Raw genomic sequence first — 12,421 nt, 5'->3', positions numbered from 1 at the left:
TGCATATCTTCCTAAGAGGATAATTATCCAACAGGAGTCCAAGCTCATTTGGACCTACTGAAGCATACATGGTGAGAAACAGGTGTTGACAGGGCCGCCCAGAGGATTCAGGGGGCCTGGGGTCTTTGGCGGCGGGGAGCCCCCGCCGCTGAATTGCTGCCGAAGAACTGGCACTTCGGCAGCGGGTCCCGGGGTGGAAGGACCCCCCGCCACTGAATTGCCACCAAAGACCTGGAGCGGAAGAAGCTCTGGGGGCCCGGGCCCCGCGAGAGTTTTCCAGGCCCCTCAGAGTGAGTGAAGGATCCCGCTCCAGGGGCCCTGAAAAACTTTCATGGGGGCCCCTGCGTGGCCCGGGGCAAATTTCCCCACTTGCCTCCCCATTCCCCCCCCCCCCACCGCCCCCCGGCGGCCCTGGGTGTTGAAGCCATGGACCCAATCTCAGAGTAGCAGAATTGTGGGATTCCCACTTGAGCAAAGTGGAGTGGAGACCCAGAGACTATGACTAAGAAGGGTACACTCCCAGAAAGATTGTGAAAGAGTCGAAGGCGTAGCATGCCTTATAATATCATGACACTTCCATTAATAGAAATACTTTAATGATATATAAACTAAAAATCAGTTTTGTTTGCATTTAAACTTTTCCCTGCAGTATTTGCAACTCAAGCACTGGAGTTCTGCACTAGCATATGATAACCTGAAACTAAACAGTCTGTTTGCATGGTCTGAGCTGAAATACAAAAATTAAATAAATAACATACCATAAATGATGAACAGTAATTTTATTTAAAATTATTTTGGTGTTAATACTATCAAGGGCTGTTGATAGCACACATTAATATTTCTGAATTACATGATGTTCTCTCTTACACAGGTGTAACTCTAAGGAAATAAATGGAATTAGTCTGATTTATAAAAAAAAAGAGTAGAATTTGACCCTCTGAAAGCAAAAGCTTGGAGTACCTGGTTAATGAGTAACAAGGGATAAATTAGAAAGTCACCAGTTAAAGAAAAGTTATACTAAAGTCTGCAGTGGAATGCTTTCATTGGAAAAAACTGCAGATCTAATAGAAAATTCAAGGCAATTAAAGAAAACTGTATTTATTTCCCAGGGACGGGTTATCTGTAATGCCTCCCCTCAATTACCAAAAGGTTAATTGAATTACAAAATACATTTAATTGTGCCATTTTGGCAAATGTGTTAGTAAAAAAGTAACTTTCTGGTAAGTGTGCACACACTCTCTCTTCCATTTAGAAGACTTAATTTACTTATATGTGATTCTGTTAATGTTTTAGATTCTGAAATACATTCTCAGTAGAGAAATAAAAGACAAGCCAAACAGAAGCCTTTCCAGAAAATTCACAGATTGGGCTTATGGTCCTGTTCAGTCTTCCCTTTATGACCTGACAGAACTAGATACGACTGCAGACAACTCATTACTGGAGATTATTGTTTATAACACAAATATTGGTGTAAGTTGCCTGTCATTAAAGTCAATACATTTTCCAGCAATACATTCACTTATTTTTTTTATAAATATCTGGAGAACTTGAAAAACTAGTAAAAATATAACGTTTAGGTCTCAGTCTTTCAGCAGGAGCCACTAGCATGAACCTTTGTGCTCGTGCAATGTCCCATTAGGAATGCACCTGGGTCCAGATCCCAAAGAAGGCCTGGGGAAATTGTTTGGCCTGCATTTGGGGCATTAGTTTGTTGTACTGTAGTTTTAAGTTTTCTTCTTGGGACATCTAAAATGGTCTTAGACTAATGGTTCAACACACCTCATTTTATCTAAGATAACCATTTGATATCATATATATCCTTTATTTAAAAGAAAATATTATTGGGAGGCAAGGATACTATAATAAACAGTAAACTGTAAATTTACTTTACACATAGGTGTTTTATTCATAGAAGCAATGCATTATTAAGAAATTTTCACCATTTAAAAGCAGAATTTGGGATGTTGCTAAAATTCAAATTATTGAAGTGGCAATTCCTGAAAAATAAACATACTGTGTTAGGAGACTGGTACAGAAGTTAACACTTGGATTTTAACACAATCGCATTTTCCACAGAACAAGATCAAATTAATTTGGCAGATAATTATCTCAGGCAGATCTTCATGGTGTGAACTGGTGTAGCTCCACTGGATTCAGTAGAACTATACCCATTGACACCAGCTGAGGAGCTGTCGCATGGGTCATTGAGCAAAGTGGTATTTCTAGACTGACAAGAAGAGACCATAAAATTAAATGTTTAAAATATGTAGTTGATATTTTTTTATTTGTCCTACCTCTAGTTTTCTCACAAGTCACAAATTTGGCTTTGTTTTTTTTCTACAGAACCGTCATGAAATGTTGACTTTGGAGCCCCTGCATTCACTACTGCGAATGAAATGGAAAAAATTTGCAAGGCACATGTTCTTTATGTCATGTTGTTTTTATTTCATATACAACATAATATTAACATTGGTTTCCTACTATAGACCCCGAAGAGATGAGGTATGTGCAGCAACTAAAAATCTCATAGAATTCTGTGTTCAAAATGCAGTAACATTCTCTAACTCAGATTTAACATGTTTGGTGAATCAAAAATAGAACTAGAGATTCTAGGATGAAATCATTGCTCCATTGAAGTGAATGAGAGTTTTACTATTGACTTCAGTAGGGCCAGAATTTCCCTCCATGGGTTTATCACTTGAAGAGGGAGCAGAACAATAAGGAGAGAAGAGAAATTCATTTGAGTTATGCATAAACAGTTTTTTTTGTTTCATAAGTGTGTGGACCTGGCTGTGGTTTTAAAAGTTATATTTTTTTATAATTGAGAAAGAATAAGTATATATTTTAAATAATCTTATTTCATTTTGAGTTTGATCCTGCAAGTCCTCAATGGAGAGCACTTAATTGAAATCAATGGAATTTCTGCACATGGAGGGCTATAAGGACGGGGTCCTTTGTCTGGGACCTTTTACTTTATTGTGCCTTCAAATAACTAGCTTTAAACTCCCACTATTCATTTCTAACCCTCTTTTCCAGGCTCCGCCCTACCCATTAGCTTTGACACGTAACATGGGATGGTTGCAGTTGCTGGCACAAGTGCTTATTATGATAGCAGCAATATTTTTAGCCATAAAAGAGGTGAGACATTTTCAGAATTAATATAAAATAATTGTATGCATAAAGATCTTTTGTGGATTTGTAAAGACTCTGTGACAATTTTGATCATTTTATAAGTTATATGTTTTATAACTTATATGTTTCATAATGTCTTGCATTGTACAATTACTAGGCTAATGGCTAATCGTGCATAAATGTGTTAATCATTCTTGATGGTCCAAATATATACTAATATAAGTGTAAGATATTATATTAAATTGATGTGAGGCCTTCTTTTTTGAAAGACTGGGATCAAAATGGGATTTGAAATATGGTGATCATACTAAATTCTTACTCAGCAACATACTTAAGCAATGTACTTTAAGGTCATGAAGTAAATAGGAAAGCTCATGTACTTAAAGTACTGTGTTAAGTACATTAAAAAAAGTGAGGTGGCAGTTTGCAGATGATACTAAACTGCTCAAAATAGTTAAGACCAAAGCAGACTGTGAAGAACTTCAAAAAGATCTCACAAAACTAAGTGATTGGGCAACAAAATGGCAAATAAAATTTAATGTGGATAAATGTAAAGTAATGCACATTGGAAAAAATAACCCCAACTATACATACAATATGATGGGGGCTAATTTAGCTACAACGAATCAGGAAAAAGATCTTGGCGTCATCGTGGATAGTTCTCTGAAGATGTCCACACAGTGTGCAGAGGCGATCAAAAATGCAAACAGGATGTTAGGAATCATTAAAAAGGGGATAGAGAATAAGATGGAGAATATATTATTGCCCTTATATAAATCGATAGTACGTCCACATCTTGAATACTGCGTACAGATGTGGTCTCCTCATCTGAAAAAAGATGTACTGGCACTAGAAAAGGTTCAGAGAAGGGCAACTAAAATGATTAGGAGTTTGGAACGGGTCCATATGAGGAGAGATTAAAGAGGCTAGGACTTTTCAGCTTGGAAAAGAGGAGACTAAGGGGGGATATGATAGAGGTATATAAAATCATGAGTGATGTGGAGAAAGTAGATAAGGAAAAGTTATTTACTTATTCCCATAATACAAGAACTAGGGGCCACCAAATGAAATTAATGGGCAGCAGGTTTAAAACAAATAAAAGGAAGTTCTTCTTTACACAGCGCACAGTCAACTTGTGGAACTCCTTGCCTGAGGAGGTTGTGAAGGCTAGGACTATAACAGCGTTTAAAAGAGAACTGGATAAATTCATGGAGGTTAAGTCCATTAATGGCTATTAGCCAGGATGGGTAAGGAATGGTGTCCCTAGCCTCTGTTTGTCAGAGGGTGGAGGTGGATGGCAGGAGAGAGATCACTTGATCATTACCTGTTAGGTTCACTCCCTCTGGGGCACCTGGCATTGGCCACTGTCGGTAGACAGGATACTGGGCTAGATGGACCTTTGGTCTGACCCAGTATGGCCTTTCTTACGTTCTTATGTATTATTGAATAAGGATCTATATCAGAAAGGACAAGCACATCTGACTTACTTTTCAGTAAAACATTTAAAGTTATTTATTAGTAACATCTATTAGTAAAGTTAACTATTAAACTATTTTAAGTACAGCAGAAAATCAGGACACATTTGAAAAAATCTGGAAAAGCATTTTTGAGGCACAAACAGTATAGAAAGAATGAAATTCTAGATGCTGTAGCTGTTTTTAGTAGACTAGTTGGTTTTGAATTTTTATTCACCTTTTAATTTTTACTATTTTTAATCTGTTTATATATATCTGTCTACACAGAGTGTAGCCATCTTTCTGCTAAGACCCTCAGATCTTCAGTCAATTCTGTCAGATGCGTGGTTCCACTTTGCATTGTAAGTCTGGCATATAAATTGTTGTTTCTGAAATAACATGCGCTCTGTCAGTTACATTTCTTTGGTTCGCAGAAAATGAATTATTTTAACCGTTATTCACTTGTTATTTTAGACTATCAGTTGTCAGAGGAAGAACATAATTTTATATGCAGTTTTACTGTAAGACACCAGGTATATCTCTGGCATTCACTGACCAATAACACTATTGTGGATTGGTACATACAAACTATTTTTATCTTTGTAAGCACTGCAGAATAGATAATTGTATTTTGTTTATAAAGAAACAAGTCAGTTAGCCAGATTTTGATTACCCATTCCATCTTCTGTGTTGCTCTGTTAACAAAAAAAATGGCATAACCAGCTGCCTCCAGTGTACAGGAATCCCTAAGTGGCTTAGAGCCAGCATAGCTGGCCCTATACTACCCACTCCTGTTCCTGGCATAGGAGATATGACTGGGGAAAGAGGTGTAGTAAATGTTATGCTGAGTTTCTGTGATCTCTGACTCTAGAATGATCATTTGGGGGACATTGCACAAGGCATAATTTAGAACAGTCCTAAAGTTGCTCTAAATTACGCTGGGGGCTAGCCTGGCCCCAGGACTGAGGAAAATAAAAAGTGATATAGAGCTACCTTTATAGTGTTCCCCAGCTGCAACCAGCACAGTTTGGCCACAGGGTAGAAAGTGAAATTGGAAGTGAAACTTGAAATAAGGAAGTTCTGCATTATATTTTCCACTATATTTTGTACATTTCTGTGCTGTGTAAAAGAGTATTTACAATATTTGTTTGTTTTTTTTCAACAGTTTTATACAAGCAGTGCTTGTGATCTTCTCTGTCTTCTTGTACTTGTTTTCCTACAAAGAACACCTGGTGTGTCTTGTCTTGGCTATGGCACTAGGATGGGCAAATATGCTGTACTTTACCAGGGGTTTCCAATCCATGGGAATTTATAGTGTCATGATCCAAAAGGCATGTATATAATTTTTAACTCTTGTTATATTATCTATTTACTCTAGTTGCATTATCTAACTCATGTACATTCTGCAATCTAGATGTTGCTTTATATTATAAGTAATCCACAATGAAATTTCCATTTTCTTCTCTTTAAGATATGTTTTATTTAAATAGAATGTATTATGTAATTTAAAAAAAAATAATAGTGGTAACTAGTTAATTTGTTCAAATTATGCAACATTTATTTTTAAATCTCTAAATCGTATGGTATTTTTCAGCTAATGGAGTTATGATATTTAATTAAATCAGACAGTGTAATGCTTATTCTTTTCATAGAGTTACATTCACCCCTTGATTAGTGTGTTTAACAGACATTAATGCATAAGACAACAGGAAAAATCATGGATAATCAGGCCAACTAACTTTTCAAAACGTCCTACTTGCTAATGTGATCACTTTTAAAAATATAAGTAGATTTAATCACTCTAGTATCAATTGTGGCACGTCTTTATCACTGCAAAACATGCAACTATAAAGAGAACTTCATGAAATTGTATTAATCATAAACATTTTAACTTTTTAGGTGATCTTACAGGATGTGATAAAATTTTTAGTTGTATACATCGTGTTTTTGCTGGGATTTGGCGTAGGTAAGTATAATTTATTGACTATTACTGGAGAAAAGCATTGATATTTTGTGTGAGTAAATTTTTTTTGCACTATTATAAATAAGAACAACATTGTGATGGTCAGAACATTACTTCTTTCAAGCTGATGTCAAGTGCTAGTTGTGGTTTTTTAAAAATCCATAACAATTTTTGTAAGAGTGTTTAAATCTAGTGTTCTGGCTAAATACCTATAAATATAATTACATTCTGTCTAACTAAACTGCCCATAAGTTTCAACTGGATATGGTATTCTTAACTTCCTTTGCGAAACTGTCATCTTCTGTTGCTGTGTGTTGCTGGACAGTTGCTGCATTTGTGTGTCTCTATAGTTTATATTGCACTTTATTATGCTTTGGTATAAAAGATGTTATATAAATTGTAAAATATTATAACTAAAATGGATTTTTCATTTGCTTCTTATTTAGCTCTTGCTGCGTTGATTGAGACGTGCCCAAATGACAGTAAATGTCATTCCCACAGCAGTTTGGGCGCTGTTCTGATGGAGCTTTTTAAACTTACCATAGGACTGGGAGATCTGGAGATCCAACAGAATTCAAAATATCCTGTGCTGTTTCTTCTTCTTCTCATAACTTATGTATTGTTGACTTTTGTTCTCCTTCTGAATATGCTGATTGCATTAATGGGAGAAACAGTGGAAAATATTTCTAAAGAGAGTGAACACATTTGGAGACTCCAGGTTTGTTTGCAGTATTAAACCATAGACCGGGGTAATCAACTATTTTTTGTCAAGGTCCAAATTTTTCTGTCAAGGTTTAGTCAAGGTCCAGACTCCAGAGAAAATAATACAATAATAATAATAATTAATAATAAATTAAAAAAATATATTTTCTGATCCAATCAAAAGTGACTGGAGCTCTGGATTTGGCCTGTGGCCTATTGACTACTCCTGCCATAGACCTTAATACTCTTTGGCTTGGTCAAGACCCAGACACTTTTACAAAGTTTCACTCTGGAATCAGAAAATATCAGATCATGATGAGGATATTTAAGATATTTGACACTGATGGTCTGGGGTCCCAGCTGCCGCCCCTGCACAGCCCCGCTGCCGGACCCTTGCCAGCTGGGGTCCCGGCCACAGGCCCTGCTCAGCCCGCAGCCGGCCTAGGTGAACATGTTCTTCAGTGCCCTATGCAGACTGTCTGGATACTACCTACATCACTCCCTGATCAGGAGGCGCTGCTGTGCCAGAGAGTTGCATGAGAATTTTAAATTCTAGCACAGGTTCCAGGCCAAGGGTTCCTGACTCCTATCTGGATGTAGCTCCCTGAGCTGAGGGTAACTGGGGAAATTCTAGACTTCCTGCTTGTACCTACCAGATACATAAACATTAATTTAGTAAACAAGATATTGACATCAATATTTGGGGCAGGTGAATTTCAAAAGAAAATAAAAAGTACCTACCAATGGTACATGAACACCATCTGTACTCTGTATTAAATGATATTAACTACTGTTGGTGTCAGTGTTCACTATAAAATTTGTTGGTGGATGCACAGTATATAATAAGGGAACATACTCTGAAAATTAAAATAATTTAAAAATGTGAAATATGTAATATGAAGCAGAAAATATTAATTTTGAATGTGGTTAAGAACACTCCAATGCTGTTACTAACTATTTATTATTACCAGAGAGCCAGGACCATTTTGGAATTTGAAAAAATGTTACCAAAATATCTGAAGAAAAAATTCCAGTTGGGAGAACTGTGTAAAGTGGCTGAAAATGACACTAGAGTATGTTTAAGGTAATACTACATTCAAGCACTGTTTGATGAGTCTCCTCTGAATGCACCGTCAGGGTTGTCTGTTCATAACAGCCACTGTACAATATTTTCATTTAAATCTATAAAATCATATTTCTGCTTCTTTTGTGTGGATTTTTGTAAGCAGAATCAAAATTGGTAACTGTGTGCAAAAATCCAGTTTGGGATATTCTACAGTGAACAGTTGCTAGTAAGAGATAGGAATATATAGTTTTAAAAATACAAAATTCATCTTTTTGTAGGCAAAAAGGGGAATTTCCTCATATACATACTTGATTTTAATACACGCTTACTAAATCTCTATTTGCTGTGAATGTTAATTAGTTGTAATCTCTTATAAATGTTAATTTAAAACTAATTATATTTATAATGGAGTATTCTTTAACATGATTAACATACTGCAAAATAGTACCATAATATTTTATGACACATATTCACATCTGAAATGTGAGTTCCAAATGTATGCTTCAAATGAATGAAAATATAAAGTAGCTCAATGAGCGAACAGTCTCAGCTAAATACAATACATAATGCTGCAAAATACATAGATACTTTCCATACAGGGCCGATTCCAGGTTTTCTGCCGTCCCAAGTGGGGTGGGGAAAGGCAGCCGCGCAGCATGATCGCACCGCTCCATTCTTTGGTGGCAATTCAGTGGCAAGTTCTTAGTTCCAAGCGGGACTAAGGGACTTGCTGACGAAGTCCTGGACGTGCTGCTCCTTGGTATTGGCCACCCCAAACACCTGCTTCTTTAGCTGGTGCCTGGAGCCGGCCCTGTTTCCATACTGGTAAAACATGTATTGATGATGTACCATGACAATTCCAAGAAATAATTAAGAAACAAAAGAGGAAGCGTAGCTATGAAACTGGAGATAATTCATGGTAATAACAATTTATATACAATATAAACAGGATTAATGAAGTGAAATGGACTGAATGGAAAACACATGTTTCATTTATTAATGAAGATCCAGGGCCAACAGGTACTGTTAACTTTAAAATATCTTTAGATTAATATACTAATGTATTAAAGCTTTTTTTTTGTTCTTTTTAGGAGTTAAATATATATTTTACATCTTTAAATTTGAATGTTGCTAAAATCTAAATTCTAACAATACTAAGATGAGAAATATATACCAGATACATAAACATGAATTTAGTAAACAAGACATTGACATCAATATTTGGGGCACGTGAATTTCAAAGGAAAATAAAAAGTTCCACCAAGCCTGGTGTCCTGTTCCTCACAGATTTATGGGAAGCCTGCTTTCTTTCAAATTTAAGTTGACTTAAAAGCTAATAAGTAGGAAACTTAATATGCTCCCAGTTAAGCGTTATAAATGGAAATGTAGACCTCGATCCTACAATTTGTTTTGTGCAGGCTCCATGTGCGTTCAAGGATCCACTTGTTCACAACAAGTTGCAGGATTAAGGTCATAAATATGTAGGGACCAGATTTTCAAAGGTATTCAGGTGCCTAAAAATGTAGATAGGGTTTTTTTTTGTAAAAAATGTATCCTATTAGATACCTAAGTAAATTAGGTACCTTACTCCCATTGAAATTAATTTAATTGCCTAAAATATCTTTGAAAATCTTGCTTTAGGCCTCTTGCAAAGATTTGATTAGCAGGACAAGTGTATGTTACAAACAAAAAAAACAGGCTATTTTAAATAACCTGCTATGTACTCTGCAGCCACTTTAAATACATTTTCATAGGAGGTTAGAACATTTTGCAACAGGTAAAGACCCAACAGCAAATGCAGTATACCAGATTAGTTGGTAATTTTAGTATGGAAATTCCTATATTCGGTACAATTGGCTAACCTTCTAGCCAATTGGCCCCAGTCTTTGCTATGTGAGTACATGAAGGTTAGAAATATGTATAATTACTCGGTGGGGAAAAAAATCTCAATAATGGCCAAAGGGACAGGGATAAAACAGTTTCATACAAGTTATGGTACTAATCTACAATTTATTGATTAAATAAATGCACGTGTTTTTGACAAATAAAATATTCCATTTTAAAAAATAAAAAGAATATATGCAAAATTAAATTATTGCAAAAATAATGTAATACAAAGTTTTAAAAATATGATTATTTTATTTTCTTTTGTAGGTTACAATAAAATTCAAGATACGTCAAGAAGTAATAGCAAAAACACCCTGAATACATTTGATGAAATGGACTATTTGCTAGAAACCACTGTTTAGTTACATGGTACTTGATATTTGTTTGTTTAAGAAGGTTAAGAAAATGAACAGTGAAATCCTACATTTATATACTGGACAGCTGCAAGCAGTCAGAGAACAAACTTTCTTTGATGAGCCAATGACTTCAACCCACATATCAAGAGAGAGAAGCCAAAGGAAAAGGGACTATTGCATTTTGCTCTGTTTGAGACTCATAGAACTGGAAGGGACCTTGAGAGGTCATCTAGTCCAGTCCCCTGCACTCAAGGCAGGACTAAGCATTATACTGAGCCTTTTGAACAAAATCCCTGGTGTCAAAGTTTGTGTGATGGCGTTTAAACAGAGTTCTTTACTTTCTATTGGTTAAACAAATCAAACAAATGTAATATACAATATTTTTTCCTTTTGGATAAATTATTCCAATCTCTTTGATGTCCAGTACGGTATTTTCTATACTGATCTCTCTAATCTAGGAGAAATCATTTTGTGTACTGAGAATAGTTAAGTTTTGAAAATATGAAAAAAAGACATTTCAGCTTTGAAGTAGAACCACAATATGAAGTATGTAATTTTGAAAGTTCTGGATACAGTGGTGTTTTCATTTTGGCTACCAGTGTTATCATCATGGACCTCGTTCTACAGTGTGGTGAGCATTTTGTGAAAAGATGAACTCCTTCAACTTTCACTGACCTTGCAGGATCTGTTTTCTGGTCTATAATGCTTGGTGTAATTTTGTATGTCTAGTTCTTTCTCCTCATTTGTATGTATACATTCCCTTTCATAAGAGCAATAGGTCACTGAAATTAATTCATTTAAGAGGGATCATTGTTTGGGTTGATTTAAATCACTGGGTCTTTGGCCTTTTGCTATTACCACTTGAAAATCCACTTCTTGTCATGTTTTACTGCTTAAACAGAATACTTTTTACCTCATGAGTGTTGTTCTTGGGTTTAAATTAATGCCCAATCCCTGCTACTTTGGGGAGATTAGCAGTAAATATTTATCTGTGAAGAAATTATTTAAAAAAAAATCAGTTGAAAGCACTGTAATTATGAACCATTAAGCTTTTCTGAATTCAAAGTACTGTATGTTGCACTTTCTGTAGCACTTTTTATTTTATCAGTCCTCAAGACATGTAACTTTGAATGATGTTTGTTTTTTTATTTTATGTATGTGTGTGTATATAAAAAGAAATATTTTTGCTCTATGTATGTTCAGTAGTAATGTATTTCCTGTAGAATGTGCCTTAGTCTTCATGGATTCTGATCTAATATTTTCATTGTTAATTTCTATTTTGAGGAGGCTTTTCAGAAAAGATATAGCCAAATCTTGGTCTGTGTTTGTATGGTAGAAAGATATGCATTAGATCCTTACAATTGCATCAGTTATCTCCACAGTGGGTCAGCTGATCCACAAGACTAATGTTTTAAGGCAAAAGGACATAAAGAAATTACACAGCAGGGAGCAGGGTGCAGAGCTAGCGGAGATGGTAAATGTGGTTGTCACTAATTGGCTTTCTATAGATCCTGTATCCTCTGTCTCTTACTATGCACAGCCCCTGTAGAGAGATCAAGCAGAACTGAAACAGACTCCACAAAGTTGAAATCTTAGAAAACAAAGCTTACTTTTATTGGAGGAGATTCATGGGTGGTGTCAATGTGATGGCTGAACCCTGTTTGGCCTAGTAGCACATGTGAGTAAGAAATCAGAGTCTTATGGGAATATTTCTTCAGTGCTAATAGCTTTTTTGGAAATTGTCAGCCAAGAATATTGCAGTAGGGCCACGTTTGCCTTTTGGTTAATTCACCTATGCCTGTCAGTTACCTGGGAAAACATTCCTCTTCATATATAGAACTGAGAAGACACAGCACATACA

The 12,421-nt window shown here is 35.8% G+C and overlaps 1 protein-coding gene across 1 annotated transcript in view; it reads left to right on the top strand.

Moving 5' to 3' along the window:
* TRPV3 (transient receptor potential cation channel subfamily V member 3) overlaps nucleotides 1-12,313 on the top strand; it is a 33,985-nt gene extending 21,672 nt beyond the window's left edge. The window contains 10 exon segments of the mRNA XM_044993436.1: nucleotides 1,294-1,470; nucleotides 2,344-2,502; nucleotides 3,037-3,138; nucleotides 4,875-4,948; nucleotides 5,752-5,917; nucleotides 6,486-6,552; nucleotides 6,996-7,267; nucleotides 8,223-8,335; nucleotides 9,267-9,337; nucleotides 10,472-12,313. Coding sequence (XP_044849371.1) covers nucleotides 1,294-1,470; nucleotides 2,344-2,502; nucleotides 3,037-3,138; nucleotides 4,875-4,948; nucleotides 5,752-5,917; nucleotides 6,486-6,552; nucleotides 6,996-7,267; nucleotides 8,223-8,335; nucleotides 9,267-9,337; nucleotides 10,472-10,566 — 1,296 coding nt within the window. The 3' untranslated portion in view covers nucleotides 10,567-12,313.
* Nucleotides 12,314-12,421: the final 108 nt, after the last annotated feature.

The sequence above is a fragment of the Mauremys mutica genome, chromosome 19, assembly GCF_020497125.1.
Source record: "Mauremys mutica isolate MM-2020 ecotype Southern chromosome 19, ASM2049712v1, whole genome shotgun sequence".
Lineage (NCBI taxonomy): Eukaryota > Metazoa > Chordata > Testudines > Geoemydidae > Mauremys > Mauremys mutica.
This window is presented reverse-complemented; position numbering and strand designations above follow the sequence as displayed.